General features: G+C 39.2%; 4 protein-coding genes across 13 annotated transcripts in view; 2 read left to right on the top strand and 2 right to left on the bottom strand.

The window, feature by feature from the left end:
- Positions 1 to 4,355, bottom strand: part of LOC136267933 (pumilio homolog 3-like) — a 19,128-nt gene extending 14,773 nt beyond the window's left edge. For 4 of the 10 annotated variants that reach the window (XM_066063141.1, XM_066063143.1, XM_066063137.1 and 1 more), the window contains exon 1: positions 3,401 to 3,651. Coding sequence is in view for 4 of the 10 variants with exons in the window: in XM_066063134.1 (XP_065919206.1) it covers positions 3,401 to 3,651; positions 3,712 to 3,788; positions 3,884 to 3,906 (351 nt within the window). In the remaining 6 variants the exon portion in view is untranslated. Of the gene's footprint in view, positions 1 to 3,400; positions 3,652 to 3,711; positions 3,789 to 3,883; positions 4,210 to 4,251 lie in introns of those variants that run through there. The other 6 variants (XM_066063134.1, XM_066063142.1, XM_066063136.1 and 3 more) reach the window with 5 other exon arrangements.
- On the top strand, positions 4,011 to 26,808 carry LOC136267930 (uncharacterized). Its single transcript, XM_066063132.1, has 3 exons — positions 4,011 to 4,130; positions 18,633 to 18,968; positions 25,276 to 26,808. Exons 2-3 carry the CDS (start codon positions 18,668 to 18,670, stop codon positions 26,805 to 26,807), a joined length of 1,833 nt encoding a protein of 610 aa, XP_065919204.1. The 5' UTR covers positions 4,011 to 4,130; positions 18,633 to 18,667; the 3' UTR covers position 26,808.
- Positions 6,846 to 9,137, bottom strand: LOC136267929 (uncharacterized). The gene is made up of 3 exons (XM_066063131.1): positions 8,623 to 9,137; positions 8,443 to 8,569; positions 6,846 to 8,387 (listed from the first exon to the last, which is right to left on the bottom strand). Exons 1-3 carry the CDS (start codon positions 9,060 to 9,062, stop codon positions 6,981 to 6,983), a joined length of 1,974 nt encoding a protein of 657 aa, XP_065919203.1. The 5' UTR covers positions 9,063 to 9,137; the 3' UTR covers positions 6,846 to 6,980.
- On the top strand, positions 9,648 to 11,833 carry LOC136267934 (uncharacterized). Its single transcript, XM_066063145.1, has 6 exons — positions 9,648 to 9,728; positions 9,788 to 9,841; positions 9,890 to 10,015; positions 10,072 to 10,296; positions 10,353 to 10,481; positions 10,530 to 11,833. The coding sequence occupies exons 3-6, from the start codon at positions 9,994 to 9,996 to the stop codon at positions 11,042 to 11,044; spliced, it is 891 nt and encodes a 296-aa protein (XP_065919217.1). The 5' UTR covers positions 9,648 to 9,728; positions 9,788 to 9,841; positions 9,890 to 9,993; the 3' UTR covers positions 11,045 to 11,833.

The raw sequence follows: 26,808 nt of genomic DNA, 5'->3' as shown, positions 1-26,808 counted from the left end.
ACTGGAGTTTTTGGGTTTTCAGGTAGATACAGTCAGTCTACAGCTGATCTCCCCAGCCGAGAAGCTGAGGAAAATAAAACAGCTAGCTCAACACCTCCTTCACCAACTGAGTGTTACGGTGAGGGACATAGCGAGGTTTGTTGGGAAGGCTTCAGCATCGACACGAGCTGTATGGCAAACTCCCCTTCACTACAGAGCACTGTTTTCAACCAACTCGGTGTCTTGGGAGAATCACTCCATGGAGACCGAAGGCATGACAATGAAATTCAGTGCCACCTTGATTTTAAACATGGAGGCCCAGAACGATCTGAAGTGGTTGTGTGCTCTGGACAGGAAAGTCCAACTGCAGTCTCCCCTCCTGCCCTGGGTGTCATCCATGATCATATAGTTGGATGCCTCCAACATGGGGTGGGGAGCCCGACAAGGCCACCACCAGACAGATGGGAGATGGTCCCTAGAGGAAGCCACTCACCATATAAACTATCTAGAACTGCTAGCTGCGTTTCTAGCACTACAGTGCTTTGCCAAGCACAGCAGTGGGGTCACAATTCAGATGAAGTTGGACAATGTCACAGCGGTGATATACTGTACATCAACAAATTAGGGGGAACACACTCCCAGATACTTTGTCAGCTTGCACTGAAGATATGGGACTGGTGCATTCAGAGGGACGTCCTTCTGGTGGCAGAACACCTCCCAGGGAAGGACAATATAACAGCAGATCGGGAGTTGCGATCAACGAAGGATTGCTGTGACTGGATGTTAAATCCCTGGATCTTCAATCAAATACAATGGCAGATGGACCCCCTGCAGATAGACTTGTTTGCATCCTGACTGACGAAGCAACTACCAAACTTCTACAGTTGGAGGCCAGATACGAAAGCGGTTGCAACAGATGCTTTCAACCAAGATTGGGCTCAGACAAGGGGATTCGCCAACCCCCCGTGGTGCTTGATAGCACGTTGCCTGAGCCAGATAAAGAGACAGATGGCAAGAGTGGTGATAATCACCCCCTTGTGGGCATCGCAACCGTGGTACCCGACGATTCTGGGAATGCTAGAGGATTACCCCAGAATTTTACCAGTGAGAGAGGATCTAGTGATACTCCCAACGGGTCAGGAGTTCATAATGAGCCAAGGAGTTCCGAAGTTAGTGGCATGGCCCATATCCGGAAATCCTTTGCATCACGAGGAATTTCTTCAGAGGCTTCAGCCCTCCTCCTCGCATCATGGAGACCCAAAACACAGTCAAACTACAACTCCTTGTTTTCAAAATGGTCTTACTGGTGTTCACAGAGGAATAGAGATCCCACTGTGGGACCTGTAGAAGGCATAGTAAACTTTCTAGCTGAACTATTCAAAGACGGATATCGCTACCGATCACTGAAGTCTTACAGATCAGCAATTTCAGCACTACACTCAAAGGTTGATGGCTACTTGGTGGGGCAGCACCGTTTGATTACTAGGATGCTTAGAGGTGCATTTAATCAGAGACCGCCTGTGGTAAAATATTCAACCTTTTGGGAAGTAGGTGTGGTACTAAGCTATTTGAAAAGATTGGGTAAGAATGACACATTGTCACTCCGCCTGCTTACACTGAAATCAGTTATGCTGTTGGCCTTGACTAGACCAGCTAGGTCTGTAGACTTAAGTAAATTGGACATTTGTGCTCACTCCTTCAAAGAGGCAGGTGTTACCTTCAAGGCTCAACACTTGTCTAAGCAGAGTAGGCCATCAAAGCCTCTGGCAGACTTCTTTTATCCTAGATATCCAGAAGATCAGACAATTTGCCCAGTGACAACACTGCAGGCATATGAGGCCAGAATAAAGGAGTTTAGAGCGTGGTCATCAGAGAACAAGAAATCCTTGTTGTTCTTATCTTGGATTGGGAAGTATGACCCAGTCACTAGCAGTACTATAGCCAGATGGCTAAAAACATGCTTGGCGGAAGCAGGTATTGATACTAGCATATTTAAAGCTCATTCAGTCAAGGGGGCTTCAAGCTCCACAGCTGCAGCTGCTGGGGTAACAACAGCAGACATCTTGAATACAGCAGATTGGTCGTCAGCAACGACATTCCAAAAGTTTTACTTTCGTCAAACCAAGGAATCAGTTGACAAATCATCTTTTGGGACAGCAGTTTTGTCATCTATCCAAGCTTCAAACTTACATGTTGATATTGAGACGGAGCCTTCCGAAATGTAATTTCCAAATGGCTCAGGGCACTCAGTGCCTGCATGCTATTAGGAATTACATGAGGAAGGTGAAGTTGAAATATCAACATTTCCCACCCCCCTCCCATACACTTATAGGTAATGCTATGTGTAATTGTTCTACATAATAGGTATAACTGATGTTTTGGATCATATTCCAGTAGAGTTGCAGCTTGAAGTCTACAAAGAGCCAAGTTAGAGGAGACACGTGGCAGTTTATATAGTCCGGATACCGGAAGATGACATCATTTTTTTGTCTGTAGTCACGTGAACTCTTCAAATTGCTGTGATAGTGCGTAATTATGCTCATTACATGTTGATATTTCAACTTCACCTTCCTCGTGTAATTCCTAATAGCATGCAGGCACTGCGTGCCCTGAGCCATTCGGAAATTAGCTGGCTATGTTTGGCTGCGATGCATGGACAAATCTTACAGATATATCACAGAGAATTTCAGTTACGCGAGTTTAATATTCTGATCAGTGCTGTTAAATTGTTTATGGCATAATAATGGAGTTTACTAAAGGCCTAGATCTCGCTTGTAGAGTAATGTGGATGTGATCCGTATTCAAAAACGTGTGGAATGCTTGCTATAGTGCTGTCATAGTTCTCACCTTAGCCCAATGTTTTTTCAGCTCATAGGATAGCAAGGGTAACAAAACACTTTCCAAAAAGTGGTTTTTAATTTTCATGGCCAAATTGTGCATACTAACTGATCCCCAATTTTGGTCTTAATGTCCATATAATTGCTAGCCTGGGCAACTCACCAACTGAGCACCATTGCAAAATGTAGCCTGGGCCCTTTGGTCTGAGGTGGATGGATGTTGTAGGCTTAATATTGCTTTTAGAGTATTAACAGAACAACTTCATAACACAATGCTTGAGAAGATTCGGGTTCAGGATTTGCTCTTTTGGCATGCAGAAACCATCCTATATGGTACAAGCAGGCTAACATCAGTTTACTAAAACTAATTGTTATTAGTGCCCATTACTTGCCACTGATTTAAATGAAACACAAACATCATAGGAAATGCACTGTACTGCCTAGATAATACATTATTTGCTGTGTGCATATCTGTATACACGCATACTTTTTTGTGGGAAGTTAATGGTTTGATATTAAACTCACAAACGTTTTGTGCGACAGAACATTGGCAACATGTATAAACACATGATTTTACTGCTTACTTCTCTCACACGTCCTCTAATATTAGTTAGTATATTCTGTAGGATTTCTGCTCTATTAGGACACTTTTGCTTTCTGAATTCTTCCCACATCTTGACCAGTGTGGTAGACAGGTCTAACTGTTTTAGTTTGTGAGTTGGTCGTGAATCATGTGTCTTTATAACAGAAGTTACTTTATCTTTGTCCAGTTTAGGTGCAACCGTTGATTTTGTTTTGGCTACCTTCTTTTTCATAGGATGAGTTTTTCTGGCAGTTAAAAGGTTAATTTAATGAGCACAAGCGTACTACAATCATCCATACGCTGAGCTTTTACGTTTATGAATCCTCTTTTTGAATGTTGCATCTTTGCCTTGTCCTTTTTTACTTGCAGTGACAGTCTTTTCTTTACCTCTTTGAAGAAAAAGACACAGAAGTCAATTATTCAAGGGCGCCATTGTATAAACTACTTTTGTTTATAGACACAACATTTTATCACTGTACATTACCTTATTCGTGTTCTTTTGACCATAATGATATCTACAATAGTAGCAACACTGTACACTCCGACCGAGGAGCACAATCAGCACGTGTGAATTAATACTACTAGCGTTAATCAATTAGAATTAAGTTTATACAGTCACGTGCCCGGATGTTTTTTATGAGAGCTCAGATCATAATCCTTGTTTTTAGTATCTAATTGCAGAGAAGCAAAGGAACTAATAGAGAGTACCTTAATTCATAGACCGGTTTGCTGTAAGTTATACGTGATGTGTGAAAATCTTTAACACTTTTTCAGTTCAAGGCAGCTCTCTGTAGTGAAAAGGGTGTAATTCTACTTAAGAATATCAGTGGCTGTTATTTAAAATTTTCTCACCAGTTCCTTTTGTCGTGGACTGGTTTGATCCGACGCTTTTAAGAAAGTAGACTCGAGGTGGCTCAGCCATTTATTTTTATTTTTGACTTCGCGCCTTTTGTGCGCGCGCAGGAAAAAAAAGGGGGAGTGGACCACGCGAGACTAACTTTTAAGCTCTGACCTGTTTCTGTATTTACTACATGGCTTTAACCTTCTAGCAATGGAATTTCGAGTGAAACGACTGTCATTCAGAATTGTATAGATGACTTGCAGGATACGGCTTCAAATTTCACAATAGTTTACGAGAAAAGTGAGGGCAAAAGTATTGAGCGTTCTATTGCAAAAACCTTCCCTAGACGGAATAACTCGCCATGCAGCAAATATGTTATATACTTTTACCCATTAACTTACTTTATACCAGCCCTATATCTTTTAGCATGATTCCTTCGTATTAGCATTAAAAAAATTTTCATAGGCAGAATGTGTACGTTTTTTGCCCTCAAAAAATGGCGGATGCGTTATTTTGATGATGTAATAAAGTGCCACCCCTTGGCGCGCACATGGTCTATAGTGCATAAATAAAACCCAGCTTGTTAGAAACAGTGAAGAAGCTAAAATTGGTCATCCAAAACCACTTGGCCACCTGTTTCATGTTAGCGCATGCTCAATTTTATATTCTTAATGATGCCTCCTCTAACCAAATGCACATGCGTACATATACACACTGGCATATACAGACTATATATATAGTAGCAAGAGTACATAATATATAGACGGGTTGCCTAATAGAGATGTGGCAATAATTACGCAACTGATAAATTACGTGATCGAAAGTCTCCGCCATTTTGTTGGTCAACAAAACGCCATCATGCCGTTTGCTTGTTGTGCCGTGGACTGCAATAGTAGATTTGTTAAGGGAAAAATGACTCTGTTCCGGTTTCCAGAGGATGAGTCACAACGAGATGCTTGGGTTAGAGCGATTAAACGGGAAAACTGGACGCCTAGTGAGCAAAGTAGATTGTGCCAATTGCATTTCATTTCTGGGAGACCATCTCGTTTCCCTAACAATCCTGACTATGTGCCAACTCGATTTACTTTTAGATCAACTTCAGCTATTCTAGAGAAAAGCAATACAGATAGATATGAAAGATTACAAGCCAGGAGAAGAAAACAATCGCAGTACCGCCACTTTGAACACCAAGAACAAGGTGAAAAAAAAACGTAAAGCTGACTCACAGATACAGCAGGTACCTGGTGATGTTGCAAATTTATGTACTGGAGAACCAAGCTATTATGTTGAGCTTCCTAGTGACAATGTGGAGCTGCCAGCTGATAATGTGGGGTTGCTGGCTGATGATATGGAACTGCCAGCTGGTAGTGTGGGGCTGCAAATTCCAGATAACGATGTTGAGCTGCCAGCCAATGATGTTGAGCTGCCAGTTGATAATGTGGGGCTACAAATTCCAGACGATGATGTTGCATTGCCAAATGATAATGTTGAGCTTCTAGGACATGATGTCATTGTTGAACTTCTAGAAATTGTTGAAGAAAAAGAGAAGCTGGAAAGAGTACTAAGTAACACAGCAAAGGATTTAAGAAAAGCAAATGAGAAAATCACCATTTTAGAAGAATGTTTAAAGTCAGCCAATGAAGCTGCAAAGATGAGTGATGCAAAATATGAAGAAGTGGTAGAAAAATTACGGAAATCAAAGGAGGAGAAAATTTCATTGATGAGACAAAAATACCAAACATCAAGCATAGCAATGAAGATCCAGAATGATGGCAAAAAAACTCATTTGTTTACTGGGCTACCCTCTTATGGTGTTTTTTCTGTGCTCGTCACGCATCTCACACCACTTGCAGCGAAGGAGAAGAGTCTTGGTTCAGGGCTAAACTTGGCTGATGAGCTATTAGTAACATTGTTGAAAATCTCTCAAGCATTAATGAATGAACTCATTGGAAGTATATTTGATATACATGAAACGAAAGTTTCTAAAATATTTCACAGATGGATTAATGTCATGTTTCAGGGACTCCAGCCATTAGTTGTTTGACCAGACAAAGGAGCAATCATCATGCACATGCCAAGTTGCTTTAAACCACGCTACGCTAAAGCTGTTTGCATAATAGACTGTTCTGAGTGTTTATCCAACGCCCTACATGTTTAACAGCTAGAGCTCAGACCTATTCAAACTACAAGAGCCACAACACTGTTAAATTTCTTGTTGCTATCACTCCAACAGGAGCAGTATCTTTTATTTCAAAATGTTGGGGAGGTCGTGTGTCTGATCGTCACCTTACTGTAAACAGTGGCTTCCATAGACGATTGAATTATGGAGACTTGATATTAGCTGATAGAGGCTTTGATATTGTAGATGATCTGGCCATGTTTGGAGCTTCATTGGCAATTCCACCTTTTACAAAGGGAAAACCTCAACTATCACAGCGGGAAGTTGACAGCTCTCTAATGTGCGTATTAATGTTGAGAGAGCCATTGGAAGAATGAAGTATTATAAAATCCTCCATGCAACTTTGCCAATAAGCCTGATCAAGCGAGACCATGAAACTGATTTTGCCACGATTGATAAAATAGTCTTTGTTTGTGCAGCACTATGTAATTTGCAACCACCATTAATTGTTTAATTTATTTCTGTACATTTCTGTTATTGTATGAATCATACACAGTACACATTTTAATTGCAATAATAACTTAGTTCAGTTCAGTTACATATTATTTATGCATGACTACATCACTTGCTTTTCTTGCAAGCTGAACACAACCATGTGCCTTTTGGAGCACGTTTGATTCCCACACATTTATAATGAAACCACTTAAAGTGGCATTGCTGGTTGTCACATGCTATCATGCGACCTGCACTTCCTTTCTGACATACGCAATAAATATTCTCCTTGTCACTATCACTGTCATTTTCGACACTTTGTTGCAGTTTGTGGGTCATTATTTCAGGGAGTACATTAGTTATAAAAAACATGGTCAGCCGCTTCTCTAATTTCTCCCAAAATCGCACACTAGGGTAAATACGTTCAACTTTACATACTGATGGAGTCCACACAAACAAGTCACAAAACAACAGACCACTAATCATGAGTTGTCCCTGAATTTGTGTGTAGTAGCGATGCTTCTTGTTCAAATACCCAGCATCTGTCAAAAAACAGCACGTTTCACTTGTCAGGAACTCAGCATTTCTGGCGGAGTATGGACATTTTATCTCTAAGAGACCCTGTCCATGACAGCTACAAGACGTCACTCCATCTGGACTAACTCCTAAGTGTGGATAGAGTGAGTTAATCCAGAGGCCTGTCAAATTACAGGTAAAATTGTTATGTTCTGCAGACATGATACTGGCATATTGCACCCTTGCAACACTCTCATTTTGAACCCCCCATCTTATGGCTGGAATATGACTGAGATCATTTTGCTCATATCCCATGATCTTCTTTACAAGTAGCTCAGGATTGGTTGTTGGTTTTCTCACAAATACATCATGAAATAGTGATGCAGTTAATCGCCCATTTTGGTGCTGTGTCCATGCAACACAATCGTGTTGAGCAACGGTAGCATCTCTGATTGCATCAGCCTCAATATTAGAAATACTCATTTCACAAAATAGCCTTTCTGCTTCTTTTAACAGTTCTTCATCATCCATTTGTTCATACTCTGCTTGATGTAATGCAGTCAGTGGTGCTGGCATAAGGTCTTCATTGCTTGATCCAGAATTGCCAACATGTTCAGCTTGATCTTCAGCAACCTCATCACCTGTACTATTTACCATCAAAACTGGAACAGATCCATCATCTGGTGTGCCACTTGATAAATCATTGACATGGTCACACTGTCTATCACTAACTGTAGCCATTGTAACAGATGCATCATCTGGTTGTGGTCTACATGTCACAGCTGTTGTCGTACTATTGACATCTACTTCAGACTCCTCTGATATTGATGTGAAAATACAAGCACCAGGTACAACTACCTGTAGTGCCTGATACAAGCTACAAACATCAGCTTCTGGCTGTTGAAGGATTTGCAACCCACTTGATTGACTGGTTGCTGCTGAACTACAAGGTACTGATTCATTTCGCTTGTTGTGGTCAGGTTTTATGAAGTTGATATCAACAACTAAAGCAGGATCAACCTATATTAATATGCAACACATGAAAGAACTTAGTATGTCATGCATGGAGACTTACGTTGGTAGCAAAAGACTGATTCCATTGGCACGGCATGGAAGTACATGTTGGATTGTTGTACACCAATCGGCATGCTGTCTCCACTTTAAACAGTATTGCAGCCACATGACTACAAACCTCTCCCCTCCTAAAATGTTATTTAAAAAGCAGTAGCTGCAATAACAGTTTGTGCATGCTTACCCAGCTTTGCAAGTACAATGACCTGTCATCACTTGGCCATCCTCTTTTTGAACAATAATCCAGGCTTTGTGAGTTTCACTTGGTGACTTTTGGCTAGGGTTTACTTCAGCCACTAGAATACAGAACTTACTCTGCCTAGATGGTTCATAAAAAAGGACAGTTCTGACATGTCCACTAATAAAATAGTTGTAAGCTTCTAAAGATTTAAATGCCCTTAATGATTCTTGTGTGTAACGGCCCTTCGACTCTATGAGGTAGTTGTAGACGTCTCCATACAATACTGTTGGCCACTCTGTAACATCGTCTCTCCACTCTTCGTCTGGTACAGCATACGGGTCTGGTATCTGCTCACTTTTCAGGATCAACTTTTCTTTATATCTCTTCTTTGCGTCATAATCCAGCGTAGATTGGTATTCACTCTCCGTCGCTTGTTGACTCATCAGTTGGGTTTTCTCTCAAAATCGCCCAACACAGCAAAAACTCGCCAGGAGTTGACCAACAAAATGGCGGACAGCTTTAATCTGAAATGAATACGTAATTTATCAGTTGCATAATTATTGCCACGCCTCTATTAGGCAACCCGTCTATATATATTTAGGGAGAGTGTCCAACGCTGCATTGCTCCATCAAAACCCACCGCGTAAAAGTGTTACATCATCTCCCACATATCTCAGTATAATGTCAGTAAACTCCAGTACAAGGCGCTTCGCTGCGAAAGACTCGTTGATAGGCGTTGATATATCAAAGGCAGTGAAAGCGAAGACCTGCAACCTCTTAGAGTGCTTGGTATTAGTCACTGCGCTTGGTTATGGTGCCTATTATAAGTCACAGGCGCTTTGCGACTAGTGACAAAATGGCGGCTTCCAGTGGAGGTGAGTGCAATCGTGATTTAAACGGACAAACGCTTAACACTGGCAACTATCGCTTTGTTTCAGCACACATTTGTGATGCAGATCGCCTGCAAGACGGAATAGTGATCTCGAGTCGCGTTGTAGCGCCTCGGAATCTTCCTGCCATTTGATCCATCGCTACCACTGGAGAGGAAGAGGTGGTTCAACGGAATGATAATGTCGAGGATGCTGTAACGATTACTGCAACACAGTCAGGTATTATATAAGTCTACCTGCAGCAAATGAATCAATTTCACATTTGTTTTACTCTGAAGGAGGAGTGGTGATACAACCAGGTGGTGTGTTAAGACTGAGTGGAGCATTGCCAGGTATGCAACAGGCTGGTTTGAGACTTAATAACTACAAACATTATTCAGAAGGAAGTGGAGCTGCTTGTGTACAGCTGCCTGGCAGTCACACGAGCTGTAATGCAGCAAGTTTCCCCTCCTTCAATCCCTTTGCAGTGCACAGAGAAGGCCAAATGGATGCTGCAACACTGCCAGGTATGTCAAAGTCTACTTGAAGTGATTAAATCAATTTCACATTTGTTACTCTGAAGGAGGAGTGGTGGTGCAACCAGGTGGTGTGATAAGACAGAGTGGAGCATTGCCAGGTATTCAACAGGCTGGTTTGAGACTTAATAACTACAAACATCATTCAGAAGGAAGTGGAGCTGCTTGTGTACAGCTGCCTAGCAGTCACACAAGCTGTAATGCAACAAGTTTCCCCTCCTTCAATCCCTTTTTAGTGCGCACTGTCCTCACAGAAGGCCAAACAGTTCTAGGTGCGTACTTATGTAGCCTACTGTTAACTTGAAATTTTTGTATCTTTCCCCATAAGGGAGTGGAGCAACTGTGCAGTCATCATGTATTCCTACAAGCTGCAGTATAGTGAGTGTTGCTGGAGATTTGCCTTTGAAGGTGATGGAAGGTCACAGTGAGATATCCAGAGATGATGCAATTGAGCCAGGTATGCCACAAGCCAACCTTGTCTTTTGCTGATGTTGCAACAATTTAGAACGAATTACAGCTACCCAGTCATCTAGTAGCCTTACAAGCTACATATCCCAGGGTGAATCACACTATGAGGATTTGTGTTTCATACCCAGAAAGTGCTCGGATAGTGCCTCGAGTAGGCCTATCCTGGAAGTAATTCAGAAAACTACATTTGATGTACCACCAGCTGGGCACATTTCAGTTGCTAGGGTCCTTTTGTATCGAATGGAAGCATCCTACAGATACGAAACACAAGTTTTGTTTACCATTATTAACAATGGCACTATTTCTACTGCTAAGGAATTCTTAGATGCTTTCGGGGTGATATCGGAGAAGAATGGATACAAATTTTGTCCAGGGCTCAATGTGCAGCATTACCATGAATATTTCTTTGCTGTTATCAGATACCATCTGGAAAGTTGTCGTTTGTGGGAACACCCTTTTAAATGTGTTGACTCCAAAAACTGTTCGTTGTGGCATAAACTTCCAGTGCAAGCCCCGTTGAAAGATCGTAGCAAAAGTGCAGTGTTGTGCTGAGGATGCAAGAGACTCAATACTGACCTAGAACACCAACGGAAGAGATCTGATGTCAGTCCAGCTAAACGTGCTAAGCAACTACTGCCATCATCCAGCTTTAAACTCAAGTACTTATCCCCAAAGAGTGTGGCTAAACGAAAGCAAGCCACACAGCGAGAACGCTCACGAGATAAAGTGGCAATTGCAGAAGCTAACAATGAAGTTGTACTTGAAGATGACCAGAGTGATGAAGTCAATCAAATCATGCAGACCATAGAGAGTGAAGCTGCTACTGAGCTCGATGAAGTACTGAAAGAGATGCCAACTGGTCGCAGTATTTGGAATGACGATAAAAGAAATCCAAAAGCAGAATTCTTTAAAGATCAAAGGCTAAGCTGAGTGCTACCAACTATGCCAATACTCGAGCTGCCCACTTGATTAAACACTGTGTGACCGCCCACCATAGCTCAGTAGGGTACCGAGATGCCACCCTTCAACTAAGTGAATGCACTCTGGAAAAGAAACAATATAACAAAAAGAGTAAATAATTTTATTGCTGTTGATTATCCTACATTAAATTTTCCAAAATAATCATGGTAAACATTTACAGTTGAACCTGTCTAAGCCAGTCACCTTTGCGACAAAATCTCTTGGCCTCAGTGAACAGGTGGATGCTTTAAGACAGGTGAATCAGTTCATAAATTTTCGAGTCATGAAATTTGAGTTATTTAAAAGAAGTGGCCATTAAAACAGGTTCCACTGTGTAACATACCGGCATGCACTGAATCCTTAGTCACAAGATCTTAAAAACATTGTTATTTACACACCTCACATACATTTTAGCAAACTCTTACAAATATAGTTTACTAGCTGTAGTACCTGCCCTATCGTGCAGGGTGGTATACACATAGAAATTAAATGAAATTACAGTTGGTCATTACTATTTGCTTACATCAGTAATGGCCTGGTGATAATTCAGTAATGATGCATGAGGCACTGTAAGAATGTATTTCCAGGAATAGGGTTTTGTAGACACTGCATACCATACAATTAAGGATTTGGTTACTGTATTTGTATACACTGTAAGTGATAGGGTTATTGAGTCATATAGATATGAATTCACTTGGTAGCTATACATGATTGTGCAAGATACTGTAGCTACTATGTATATAGTGCAACATTATAGATGGCATGCAGTTTGTGATGGATGTCCAGCATCTCATGATCAGTGTAAGGAACTGAGAGGGTAGCTATGCCTGTTGCCAATGTTGACAGCCATGTCCATTCTATTGCATTGGATAGGCATTGTTGTTGACTACATAATGTAGTTTTGCTGTTAGGCATGTATAGTTGAGCTATTTCATTAGCAGGATGATAAACAACACATTAAGTTTTTATACCTATATAAGGCACTATGTTATGTTGGAGGGGGCCTGCATGATCAATATCTACTTAGCAACAACTTCTTTGTAATCGTACAGTGAATTTGATTGGTTAAATTCAACATAAGATACGTAGCAACAACTTCCTTAGTGACTGCATGGTGAATCCGATTGGATAAATTTATTACGTAAAATAAGTGGTTGCTCTGTAGTAGTTATAGTCGACTGCATGTATGCTGAATTGCAGTGAAACAGTGAATTGGTGCTTGAGTTATAGGTAGCTAGGTAAATAATTGTTGGTAATGGCAAAGAAAAGCAGTATCTTAGATGCAAATTTAGCTTGTGCTGAGCCAAGCTCTCATGCAAAGGTAGAAGGAGTGATCACTGCCTTATCCCCAATGAAGACTGAGTGTACGTGACAGAACTGACTGTAGCTCATACTATGATGGTGAGATAACAGATGATGCTTTAAGCATTGGTACCTGCCCTACATGCAGGACCATCTAACTAAATAAGTGTACAGTGAACCGATAATTAAATATCAGACACCAGCACCTGTCACATGTATAGCATGTATGGTGATGTTACTTTAACGTACTGACTGTGAGCCTTATGCCATCCTGTAAGTATACCTTGAGCATGTTGGTAAGTTAAACAGCAGAACTCTATCTACCTATATGTCTACCACAGTAACCACACAGGTGCAAACTACTAAGTGGCTAGTACCTGTCCTATCATGCATGTGCATGCACTGCTTCAGTTTACATGACATCTAATTTACTAACAATAAATGAACTTGAAATGAAATAATTGTAACACTGGTATGTCCTGCCCCATCATGCAGGACTTGTACATTAAGCCTTAACCCTAAGTTTAAACTTATAGTGACTAAAGTAGAAACCCAACTATTTAAGCATCAGTACCATTACTTGTACTATACTACACCAAACCTTATTAAGGGTTGTGAGCACAGGGTTCAAAGCGCAAGATGAAGCAATTGTACACACACTACTAATAGGTGCACCTATACATGCTTTTGTGTGTGATGTTTTATTAAACTTAGATGCATATATATTCTACAAAGTTGCAAAAAGATTTCATACATGATACCCTAATACAACACACGGGACAGACAAACAAACTGCAGATTTTGCCCTGCCCTTGCGTGATATACTCACAAATGTGTTAAACAGTTGTCTAAGTCCCCCTATGCCAATGCATTCAGTGGTACCTGCTCTATGTGCAGGACCATCTAACTAATAGCATAATACTGCATTGGGAACCAATTCAGACATCCGGTATACAGCATTCATACATGGTGATGTCACTGTAACGTACATGAGCCTTATAAGTATACTCTGAGCATGTATGGGTAAGTTAAGTTAAAGAGCAAAACTCTAACTACATACCCACATGTCTACCACACAGGTAAAACTGCTAATAGCTAGTACCTGTCCTATCGTGCAGGTACACTGTTACAGTTCTACATAGTGTTAATGAATTACTACAACAACAAAAGCTATATTTGAACTTTCAACAACTTACCTAGAGAAAAAATTATACTGAAAAGGTACTCAGAGTGACTAAAAGATGCACTGAAAAGGTATGGCTGAACGAAAAAAAAGTGCATTGAAAAGGTGCCCAATCGAAAAAAAAAAGTATCACCAAGTGGACTTGAACTCAGAGCTTCTGCACGTAAGGCAAGTGTCTAACCCATTCACCTATCTGTCCTACATCCAACGCTGCACCTATATTTTTGTCTTATAAAGACCTGTATAAATGGACTGAGATAGGTGTTTACTTGTGGTTTATAGAAAGAATTTAAGTTATTTTTCTTCTACACCTTTGTATTTAAAGAGCGGTAACGGACAAACGATAGCTTGCACGAACTTTTCGAAACCGCCATTGTAGAGCTGGATAATGAGCGCTTATTTAGACACAAAGACGCTTCGAAACATGCAGCTGTTCAAGAGTACATGCCTGACATCAAATGGAATGCAGACAAACGGACGGATGGACGGCTTTTCAGTCTTATAATATAGATTGTTTCACATGAGTCTTGAGATTTATGTGGTGACTCAATAAGCTATCCCTTAGGTTCTGCCCTGCTAATGTTGCCATCCCTTTGGAAGCAGCAGTTGTTTGCTTGAAAAAATCGATAAACTCATTAATTCTAGTGTTGCTCAACTTGCGTACAAATTCACAGTACACGCTCTGGATGGAGACTTGACTCAAATCATCAAATTCAGGTACCTTGGCTAAAAGAAGCTCCACAAAGAGAGATTTGATGTGGTTTGCTTCTTGAAGAGAAGTAGTGACAATGTGCAAAAGCTCAGATCCATGTTCTTTAAAACCAGATTCGTTTACATTTTCTCGGGTGGTTAAATTGACAGCTGTTAGGAATGGCAGCATCTCGGGACAAGGGAAGTACATATGTCCATTGTCCCTATACTTCAGGTAGTCAGGAATATGTTCTTTAGTGTATGAATTGATTCATTGCAGAATTGTTATTTCTTCTGAAATCTGTCTTCTCTTTTGATCTTCTAAATTATCAACTCTCATCTTGTCATAACGCAAATGTAGCATGGTTGCCAGAGCAGCCCCTCCAAAACGTAAATAGGTGTCCTTTCCATCTTCAGAAATTTCTGCTGTTTCCTGTTCTTTCTGCAAAACTCCGTGACACTGCCGTAAGAGATGGTTGAAGACAGCAGATGAATATAGCATCACGATTTTTTTCTTTTCCTTCAGTGAAATTGAATTCTCAGCACAAATTCTGCTCCACTGTGCTCGCACTGCCACAACCTTTTCAGCCAACGGATCTGAAGGGTGTAATCCCATGGTAGTCAGCTCCTGGTTGCAATTGAGGAGGAAAAGACCACAATGGTTATGCCACTTCAGTTGAAAGTGTAAATATCTATCTTTTATCGTTCAGCACTCATTGTAAAATGTTTGGTACATTTCCTGTAAATGCTTAATATAGAAAGCAGTTGAAGATGGTACTATGTTGGAACAAACTTCTTTCAAGTGAGCTTCACAGTCAGGCAAAGAACGAACTACTGCAGCTATTGCCATTACTGCAACTCCCGTTGGATTCAAACTTCCAACGTGCTGCATGATTCGGTGTTTCTCAGTCTTTCCTAACATCTTACAAGACACTGATTTCTTGGCTTTTCCACAAGTTAGGGAAGAACTGTCCTGACAGTCGTCTCCACTCTCTTCACCACCCTGTGTCACAGTTTTTTTGGTTTTTCCACCTCTGGCCTTTGATCGTGAAGAAGCAGCATTACTTCTTCCTTCATTGTCAGCTCCAGCATCAGTGCTAGTGGACGATTTTACCTTCTTGCGAGGTTGGACCGATCCTTTTTTCTCCCACGTTTCGCTCTGCCGGTTGGTTCTGGTGGAACATCATTGCTGCTTTCTCCACCAGCTGGACAATCTGTAGTGTTCGTAGATTGCGATTTCTGGCGAGAAACAGCCCGCTTTCTTCTCCCACGTGAATTGCTTCGTTCCACATTTTGAGCGACATCGTCATCGCTTCCCTCATCCACGTGCACTGGGTCGCTCACTGGGTCTTTTGTAGCTTGCTTTGCTATATTACTAGCTCGATTACTAGAAATGGCCCGCTTTGCTTTAACAGGTTTTGTACCGGTTTGCTCTGGCGTAGGCTCTGGATTACCATCACTGCCGCGTTCGAAATCTTCACCAGCCGTAGTGTTCTTCGAAAGGTCAAGCTTCTTACAAGTAGCACTCTTTGCTCTTCTACCTGGCATATGCCACTGGTGAGTTTGTTATTGTGGCAAAGACCAAAAATTGAGTTTAGGCAATTTCATTATTAGGACTTATATATAGTGGTTTAATGCTATATTCAATTTTAGATACACTAAGACTCTTCTGTAAAGTACTTTTTACCCTATAAAATGTTTCTAGGGTGGTTTTTAGAAGTAGCATTTTAGCAGGCGCCATTCTATATTGGGGTGATTCCTACTTAAACAGTACTACCGTACTGTTTGATAGATCACTTACAAGAAAAATTGATTTGCCTACCATATAATTATAGTTGGACAGGTGCCTAAGCGTCGTACAACATTGATCTGCTACCATAATTTGTTACTGTACGGCAGGAAATTTGACAAAAGGAAAATTTGATGAATCCATACTTTTAACTTTGACAAATTTGTTGACAAAACTCAAGAAATCATAGACACATACTTTTAAAGGCGCTTGTGAACCTTTTTCTTCAAAATTTCCTGTTGCATGATATGGTAAAGTTAGTTGCCTATCGTTGAAATAAATGTTGCTACTGTAATTCAAGGCTTTTGTTCTAAGGATGACAGAAAGGCCATTTCATTGTGACAAAATAAACTACATCACTATGGTTTCAGTCCTTTACTATTTTGTAGCCATTTGGCCCTCCAGCTCTTCACAGTAGTGGTCCATTTTACCAAGAGTTAACTGATTGATTTTACCATTCATTGTGGCATACAGAGTTTTGCCCCATGCTTCAATTAAATGTTGCACTGTCTTCAATTTAATGCTACACTCATGCAACTAGTCTATATATATATATATAGATTGGACTATTGTACACCTTCTATAAATGATTAACTAGTATATTACGAAGTAGAGATCCAAGTGATAAAAAGTAGTGAAGCAAGAGATGGATGATGCATGCATGGTATTACAACATAGCTTGGTGTGAAAATCCAATTACATTAGCATGTTATAACAGTGCCTTTGTTCAAAAATAGGGATTTGCCACCAAGCTATGCTGTAATACCATGCATCATTCATCTCTTTTTTATCATTTGGATCCTAATTCATTATTTGTGTTTTGTTATAGCATACAGTTGTACACGTGTGACTGTACTATTAGGATGACTGCTGTATTAGAGTGTCTTGAGTTGGCCTTCCACCTACCAGGGTGTGTGTCACTATTTCATATTTTTACTGTGCTAGCATATGAATACAGCTAGACCAATAAAAATATTGGGGTGTGTCAATTGTTAAGAGGTATGGTCTTGGTGCTTGAGCATTATTGATCAACTAAGATTACATTAATAGGCATGGTCCTGAACCTATTGTGAAGTTACAGGTACCGTATTTACTCGATTTGTGTCCCACCGGGTACTATTATTTTTATTTATTTTTTGCCCAAAAATAAGTGTAGTGCTGCACTGCAGTATTATTCGAGGTTGCACTACTAATGTTTTAAACCTGCCACTACTATAGCTATTCCACATTATAGTTTTATAAAACAATTGCAACACATTGCTACTTACTTCTTCTATACAGGACCTTTCTTTCACTCAAGTCCTTTTAACACAATCATGTCACACCTCATGCTACATGGTCAATTTACTAACTAATATCCGGAATTTCGATTATGTGACAGCCGTTTAAGTTTTTCCAGGACAATGCCTTCCTTAAATCGAGATGGAGATTAATACTAAGGTATGAGAGTGCTAGTAAAGAGTAATTACAAAAGTATAGTGCGGTACTGTTCGAGGGTGTAATACAATTAAAAGGATAAAGACCTTCAAATAGTACCGCACTGTGGCACTATTCTAGGGTGCGGCACAAATCGAGTAAATACGGTATCTACCAAGCATAAGCGCTTAAACAAGTTTGTGGTGTCTAAATATGCTGCTCAAGGAAGTGTTGATAGGGAAAATTAACGCCTCAATATGGTTTCATTGCATGAAGAAGGACGAAGACCAGCTTGATTAAAGATAATAGGAAAGACAAGGTGCAGAGTGCACACACTCATCAGAACCTCAAAAGGCACGTGTCACTGGTTTGTTATCGTGACATAAAATGGTGGCCATGCGCTGCTTCATTTGGTCTCCAGCCTTGCAACTGTGGTCGGACAGGTAGGCAGGCTTGCAGACAAAAATTTGAGTTATGGTGATTTTTTAAAAATTTCTATCTGGCCACCTGTAAGTGTTTTCTTGTTTTATTGCTGTATTTGATGTTATATAATTCTGATTTTCGTTGTGTAAGATGTCTCTAGGATGATTTTTAAAGGCAGAATTTTAGGAACACTTTTTGTTTATTTTGATGGCTTACACTAAATGGCTTTCCTTGGCATGCACACACGCACGCACTCACACATATGTGCATACACATTACACATACAGTACTACTGTGTGACTTGATCTGTCTGTGTAATTTGCTATGTGCATGCTTTTATGCATACAGGTCTCTTATATATTGCTGTGTATCTGTAGGTGTAGGTGAATGTATTTATGTTGCAAGTTTTGAGATGGCTGAGGAGTTACTATTAAATGCACTGCACAAAAATTTTCTAGCAATATTAGAACTAATAAACTGGGATGTTCTTACACCTGCTTTAAAAGAAACACAGTTTCTTTTGTCAGATGAATTTGAAATATGTAGAAGCAATAAAGATAAGCTCGGGTTTGTTATCAAAAGAATAAAAGACCTAAATGGATACAACAAAAACTTAAATGGAAGCAAATTGTTCTTAGAGATACTAGAGAACTTAGAAGATGATCCTGATATTCAGAAGTTGATTCAGATTTTGAAAGACTCGAAAGACCCAGGTATGTCTCTTAATAGTACAATAACTAGTATATTAAAAATTATGAATTTAAAAATGAAGTAGGGATCCAAGCGATAAAAAGTAGTGAAACAAGAGATGAACAATGGTAGTTATTACAGCATAGCTCAGTGGGAAATCCCTACTTTGGCAATGAACACAAAATAATTGCTATACCATGCCAAAGTAGGGATTTCCCACTGAGCTATGCTGTAATAACTACCATTGTTCATCTCTTGTTTCACTACTTTTTATCGCTTGGATCTCTACTTCATTTTTAAATTCATAATTTTTAATATACTAGTTTATTTAGTTTTTTATTAAAGCATACAGCTAGCTATAAACGTGTGACTGTTCTATTAGGGTGACTGCTGTATTAGAGTATCTCGAGTCAGCTTGCAAAAGATGTGTGCTTGCCCAAAAAGGGTGTGTTCATCGTGGTTTTGATCGATTATTAGACTAGAGTATCTCGAATCAGCCTACTAACTTGAAGGTGTGCGGTCACAAATACAGCTAGCGTAAAAGGGGCGTGGTCTCCGATATACGTAGAATAAAGAATGGGCGTGATCTTTTGACCTATCATGGACTACCAGTACCTCCGTAGTTACAGTAGCATACTCTAAGCACCTTAAATAATTTTGTGGCGTCTATTACGCTGCTTAAAGAAAGTGTTGATATGGAAAATTAACGCCTCGATATGGTTTTGTTGGATGAAGAAGAAGACAAGCAGCCTGATTGAAGATAAAAGAAAAGACAAGGCGCACAGGGCGTACACTCGTCGGAACCCCAAAAGGCACATCCCACCGGTGAGTTTGTTGTTGTAGCGTAAAATGGTGACCGTGCGCTGCTTCGTTTGGGCTCTAGGCTTGCGACTGTGGTCAGTGAGTGAGGTAGTGAGGCAGTTGTACTAAATTTGGAGATTTTGGCGATTTTTTGAAATTTTATATCCGGCCACCTGTAAGTGTTTTGTTGTATTTAATGCTGTTATATGTATTATATGGACTAGTGCTATTCCGTAAAGGTGCATGGTTTCGCCGCATACAATGTTTATAGTATGATTTTTAAAGGTGGAATTTTGGGCGGCGTGCGAAACATTCACCACGATCCCTACTTAAACAGTACGACCATACCGTTTGATATGGTCTGGGCCAGAAGTAGCTAAGGCTGGCTATGGGCACATGTCTGAATTTTTTTTGAAAAAAATTATGTGTGCACCTATATACATATCAAACCATACAGTAGTACTGTTTAGCAGGGTTCCCCCTAAGTGACTGGTGCCGCTAAAAATGCCGCATCTAAAAATTATCATAGAAATATCATACACAACGGAAATCACCTTTACAAAATAGTCTTGCTCCATTCAACATAAAATACAGTGTTATAACACTTACAAGCGGCCAGATAAATAATATTTAAAACATTGTCAAATCCTGTATTTGCCTCTGCCACACTGCATGACCACAGTTGCAAGGCTTAGAGACCAAACAAAGCAGCACACGGCCACCATTTTGTGCCATATCAATAAACTCACAAGTGGGATGTGCCTTTTGTAGTTCTGACGAATGTCTATTTTTTGTGCATTGCCACTCCCTTTATCTTCAATTAAATAGTCTTTTTTTTTCATGCCAGGAAACATGCCAAGGCGCTAGATTTCCATATTGACACTTTTGTTGAAGGAGCATATTTAGATGCCACGAAACCATTTGAGGCACTTAATGCACTGTAGTATCTTGGTAGTATTGGGTAGCAACTATGTTGGACACAGCATAAGGTGTCAATTTATGATAGTGCCTCCCTACGTTTGTAATCTGTTGTGACTGGATTAATTGCAGAGTTTTCTATTGTGACTGGATTGATTGCAGAGGTCCTTCTTGTAGTGTTCTTCATTTGTAAGGGGCTGCTGAAAACGAAGTGTAATGGCCGCTTTGCTATTTTAGTAATTGATAGTTAGGTTCAGACAAAAACAATAAATCTGGTGCCATTCTTTCTTCTAATGCGGTGGTGTGTGTGGGTTTATTAGTCATAATAATGTTACAAAAAAAGTAAGTATAAGGAAAAATTTTTAATTTTGATTAGGAATCATAGAAATGTAAAGTAGTGAAACGAGAGGTTGCCTACACTCGAAGATATACTAGTGGCCTAATTTAGTCATGGGTATAGACTAAGTAGGGATTTAATGTCCACTAGTATACCTTCAGGTGTAGGTGACCTCCCTTGTTTTACTACTTTTAATTTCTATGATTCCTAATCAAGCTTAAGTTTTCTTTAAACTTTCCTAGATGGCGATAAAGATTTATTACCTAGTAGTCCAGCGCCTAAGCCAAATATTCGTTCACTTTTTGATAAAAGCACCAATTTTTTTACAGAGTATATGGAGCGTGCACTAAGTGTTTTAAGAAGGGGAGGCACGTAAAAAGTCCTCAGGAACACCCCTTTTTGCACCCTGACAAGAAAACTATTTGTTACTATTAAAAATCAATCATGTTTCTATCAAGTTAACTGCTGGGCCTAGTATCATAGTAGTACAAAGCATACAGCTGGAACATAATAGCCTATTAGTAATCTATAAAAAAAAAACAAATAGTTTTCTCACCTAGGCAGTAAACAAAATCACTAAAATTTCCATTTGCAGGGATTGTGTTAAAGTTTTGGACCTTCAATGCTGACGATTGTGTAGTACTATGTACAAGGATCATCCTGATGTGTATCGTTTCTTTATTGAAGGGGTATAACAAAAGTTATTTAATGCTAAAGTCACAGGTGGATAGCTCAACAAAAAACCATGAACTACAGCAGTTCAATTATCAAGTACAGAGCTTGAACAAAAGGTCTCTTGTCCTTATACTGGGCACCATATGAAAGGTAATTAAATTTTTAGTTTAATGAAGGCAGTTGCGAGTTGTTTCAACATCTTGTTCTCAAGTTACAGCATTTTCAATTCAGTGTAATATAGCATAAGCAAGAAAAGCACATGGATGCATCAAAAGGTACTTCTTAGTGCTCAAAATCTCACTTCATTGGAACCCAGCTCCTTTATACTTATTTTGAGCATTATCACAGCACTAAGAAATACCTTAATACTCATCTGTGTGCTTTTCTTGCTTATGCTATATTACACTGAATTGAAAGTGCTGTAACTTGAGAACAAGATGTTGAAACAACTCGCAACTGCCTTCATTAAACTAGAAATTTAATTACCTTTCATATGGTGCCCAGTATAAGGACAAGAGACCTTTTGTTCAAGCTCTGTACTTGATAATTGAACTGCTGTAGTTCATGGTTTTTTGTTGAGCTATCCACCTGTGACTTTAGCATTAAATAACTTTTGTTATACCCCTTCAATAAAGAAACGATACACATCAGGATGATCCTTGTACATAGTACTACACAATTGTCAGCATTGAAGGTCCAAAACTTTAACAGAATCCCTGCAAATGGAAATTTTAGTGATTTTGTTTACTGCCTAGGTGGGAAAACTATTTGTTTTTTTTATAGATTACTAATAGGCTATTATGTTCCAGCTGTATGCTTTGTACTACTATGATACTAGGCCCAGCAGTTAACTTGATAGAAACATGATTGATTTTTAATAGTAACAAATAGTTTTCTTGTCAGGGTGCAAAAAGGGGTGTTCCTGAGGACTTTTTACGTGCCTCCCCTTCTTAAAACACTTAGTGCACGCTCCATATACCCTGTAAAAAAATTGTTGCTTTTATCAAAAAGTGAACGATTATGTCAATTTTAAGGGCTTATGTATTGCACTATAGATATTGGTGAACTTCCTTAAATTACAAAGTTTATTAGTTGGTATAGACACCTCCAACTCTCATACCATTTAGGCATACCGTATGGAGGGAAACTTTGGCATCATTAAAATTTGCCGAATGACCATGAATTTGCAAAATTTTCCCATCCAAATATTTTGCTAGTCAAGAAAATAGCAAACCAAGCCTCGAACTAATCAATTTTCTACTCGACCAAGGGCTACTGGGCCAGGAATCATGCAAGAGCCAAGCCTGCCTCGACTACCTTACTAGGTAGCTAGCTACTGTACACGTGGTATCCTCAAACCTCACCTCGTGGCGTGACAAGTAGTGAGTCCTACCATATTAAGTACGATATTCACTCTTCCAGAGAGTGTAGATCTACTGTCTATATAGTATTACCTTTTAGTTTTAAATGACTCCCGTTGAAGAGGCATGGCACTCCCAGTTCTCGCTTCAGACAAAGATTAGTAATCTAATTAATTAAATAGGGCGTGCACTCTGCTAACAATTCACCAAATTTTATATCGCCAACAGTGTTATTTTGCTTGATTCGCCAAATTTTTTCCTTCTCCAAAATTTCCCTCCGTATGGTAGTTGACTTCTTTGGTTCACTTTACTGGTTTTATTATTGGCAGTTGAACTAAAATACGTATTTTTTTAGATAATCAAGATAAGTTTTAATGATATGTTTAAATCTGTTGTCACACACGTCTAATAGAAAACAAGGTATTGTAGTAATGTACCATGCCCCTAGTTTAATCTGCTGTGTAGTACTATAGTGAGATTGAGATACTCAGTCACAACCACACGTATATTTTTATATCATTGCTCTAACAAAAAAAAAAATTGTGTAATCAAATATTCTAAAGTGAAAGGTATTTTCTCATATTGCTATATACAATGCCAAGTAGGGATTTTTCCTCATAGCTACCATCATCTCTTGTTTCACCACTTTTTTATTGCTGGAACCCTACTTTCTTTTTAATTTAATAGTTTTTACTACTTATCTTCGTTATTAGGATTGCCTATGTGTGTTAAAACAGAGTCACCATAACTGTTTCTTTGAGACCAATATCATTTATAACACTTCGATATATCACTGCTGTTTTGTAACTTAAGTCTAGGGTAGTAGGACAAGCCCATGTGAACTGATACAAACTAGTTATTTTTCTTAATTGTTAATTTTTAAAATGAAGTTGGGATTTATGCAATAAAAAGTAGTGAAACAAGAGATGAATGATGGTGTTACAGCATAGCTCAATGGGAAGTCCCTATTTTGGCATGGAACAAAATAATAATAGCTAATATCCAAAGTAGGGACTTTCCCACTGAGCTATGCTGTAACGCTATCATTCATCTCCTGTTTCACTACTTTTTATTGTATAGATCCTACTTCACTTTTAAATTTTTAAAGTACTAGTTTGTTTAGTTTTTTTGTTGTGGCACAGCTAGCTACAATGTAACTGTATTATATTTTCCACATCTGTAGGTATGGGGAAGGGAGATACCATCACTTATAAACATCTTGCCTGTTTGCTCAGTGAGAAGTGGAGTTCCCCAAATTTTGTGATTATGGGCTGGCTTTGCTGTAGTTTGGGGTTCTCCTTGAAAACTCCCTGCTAAAGCTTCCCCTGCCAGCTAAAATTACAGTAGACCCCAATAATGGTAGTGGGCCATTTCACTCTTAGCAATAAAGTAATTTAGGTGGCACTGAATGATTAAGGACAGCCATACAAAGTTAATTGGATGAATGCCATAGAAATGCGGAAATCCATAGACCACAGCACCTCAGTGGACTAACAGAACAAGTTTTTGTCAGACTGCCCCAGCTACTGTTGTTGATACTACTAACATTATTCACACTTTAAAACTATTAGCTTAATTGTCATAACTCTGGTTAATTCACTGGACAGCACCAGCTGCCATCACATTATTGTTATACAGAGTATGTATGCCCTGATTAGCCACACGGTCTCCTTTCTCACTAAATAACTTCAAAATTATACACTGCAGAACGTCAAAATTTGGTATAGGCATTGGATAAGCATTACTCTGCAATAGTACGAATTTTCACGATTCGGTCTTGATGAAGTTGTTGGCCAATATTGTAATCAACAGGTGTGCATTTTCGCTACTGTCCATGTTGTTAATGTTGTTATCAGTAAAAAGGAAGCGTAGAACTGTTCTACAAGGTGAGAAATGGTTGGAACCAAAATGGCAAGCGCTAGATTGTCCTTTAGCCAAATTGTTTAACAAATTGGCTTGAAACTTCAGAGTTAGGTGTAAAGGTGTAAAGTGAAGCCATGTTATTTCATGAAACTTTGTATGCTAAACTAAATCACTCCAGGCTATCACAACAGCTTTTTTAGGTATAGATTAAGTTGTACATAGCAAAGTTTTGGGCCACCCTAAAATTGCTAGTTAAGTGCATGGATTGAAACAAATTGTTTTGTGTAGCTGGACTTGATCAGTTCAGCGCCACCTTAATTCATGCAGTATTGCATTGTAATTGATTTGTTTACACATTTTTTATTCTTTGTTTAGAGATTGATAAAATGAAATCGGATTTTCTAGAAAATTTGATTAATGCCTTTAAAAAGTGCAACAAAGAAAGAGTATTATATTCTCAGCTGGCTGATAAATATCGTGAATTATACCCAGCAGGCGGTTATGATGAACTGGTTCGTAAATGTTCTCCTACCAACCGCATCAAAGGATTTCTTGAGCTTCATAAAGAGACTTTCCATCTTGATGAAGGATTAGTTGCACTACTGTCTCCATGTAAAAATACAGTTGCACTTAACAGTGACAGTACTTCAAGTTCAGTAAACTATGATCTTGTAGCATCTGTTAGTAATGATAATCTGACTAGCCCTTCACTTGAAAGTGTAATTGTTCTGTTTCAGTATGGTGAAAAAAAATTTCCACCAAAGAAGATTCTGTGTGATAGCATTGAGGATTTTAGAATAAATGTACATAAAGCATGGTCAGTCAAACTGCCAAATTTTGAGTCAGTTCATTTGGAATACCAGTGTTGTGGTGGATGGTATTTACTTGAAGAAGTAGATAGTTTTGAAGATTTGTTGATAGACGAGAAAACAAAGGTGCACGTGCGTGGTGTTCCCAAAGAGCCCAGGAGCATCAATACCTCCACAGGTATGCTAGATGTTGCATCAAGCACTACTGAGTATCATCATGATAAACATGAAGCCACTTCTGACACATCCGATACCAATAACATTGAAACTTCTGATGACATTGACAAGATGGAGGAACTTAAAGGTGTGATTATGGTATCCATTGACTATTTACGAAGGAGTTTAGTGATACTGATTAAATCAGTGTTTACTAGGCTTTATGGTACTGCAGACACCTTAAAGGAATTATTAATGCTAACTGAACAAATAAATGCTGAGAAGTGTAAAATTCAAACCTCAGCCAGCCAGGTAACCAAAAAGATTGAAAGTTTAAGTAAAGAAATTGCAAAAATTGTTGACAAAAAGTGTTGCTTTTGGGAAGCATCACAAGCACCTGAAAAAACCACAAAAAATCCTAAGGATTGGATATACTATCTTGTGCAGATTCTCCGACGCCTAGATCAGAAAGTTCCAAATGAAAATCTAGATGAATTTACTGAGTCAAATTTATCTTCTCAACCTGCCGACAGGTTGCTAAAAGTCCTTACTCGTGCTGCACATAAAGGGGAGTACATATTTTCATCATCATATATAAATTTTACAGATCCCACTCTTTGCTGCTGGGATTTTCGAAAGTTATCAGAAGCAGTTTTAACTGTACGTAACTTTTATTTTCATGGTCGCACATATAAAGATGCAGCTCCAAGATTCCAAAGAGACTTTTCTGAAGTAGAAAAGTTGTCCCAAGAAATTGTTCGCCGGGTTGAAAAAGAAGATTGTTTTGAAAGAAATATTACTATTGTTCGTGATGATCTTCAACACATTAAGCTTAGGTACAATGGTCACCAAGTTGAAACATCAGTGAATGTCAATGAAGTACTCAAGTCCCTGCTAAATTTCAGCTTTAATCAGTTTGGCTGTTTTATTTTCAGTCCTTGAA

The sequence above is a fragment of the Dysidea avara genome, chromosome 10, assembly GCF_963678975.1.
Source record: "Dysidea avara chromosome 10, odDysAvar1.4, whole genome shotgun sequence".
Taxonomy (NCBI): Eukaryota; Metazoa; Porifera; class Demospongiae; order Dictyoceratida; family Dysideidae; genus Dysidea; species Dysidea avara.
The sequence above is the reverse complement of the archived record's forward strand: the minus strand, read 5'-3'. Positions and strand labels throughout refer to the sequence as shown.

Bases quoted from the DNA above. Each gene is read 5' to 3' on its own strand.
- LOC136267934 (XM_066063145.1), top strand. From the start codon at position 9,994: ATGGATGCTGCAACACTGCCAG. The intron at 10,297-10,352 runs GTGCGTACTTAT...TTTCCCCATAAG, and splicing joins AGAAGGCCAAACAGTTCTAG to GGAGTGGAGCAACTGTGCAG. The intron at 10,482-10,529 runs GTATGCCACAAG...GCAACAATTTAG, and splicing joins AGATGATGCAATTGAGCCAG to AACGAATTACAGCTACCCAG.
- LOC136267929 (XM_066063131.1), bottom strand. From the start codon at position 9,062: ATGAGTCAACAAGCGACGGAGAGTGAATACCAATCTACGCTGGATTAT. The intron at 8,570-8,622 runs GTAAGCATGCAC...ATAACATTTTAG, and splicing joins CATTGTACTTGCAAAGCTGG to GAGGGGAGAGGTTTGTAGTC. The intron at 8,388-8,442 runs GTAAGTCTCCAT...ATATTAATATAG, and splicing joins ATCAGTCTTTTGCTACCAAC to GTTGATCCTGCTTTAGTTGT.
- LOC136267930 (XM_066063132.1), top strand. From the start codon at position 18,668: ATGGCTGAGGAGTTACTATTAAATGCACTGCACAAAAATTTTCTAGCA. The intron at 18,969-25,275 runs GTATGTCTCTTA...TTCTTTGTTTAG, and splicing joins GAAAGACTCGAAAGACCCAG to AGATTGATAAAATGAAATCG.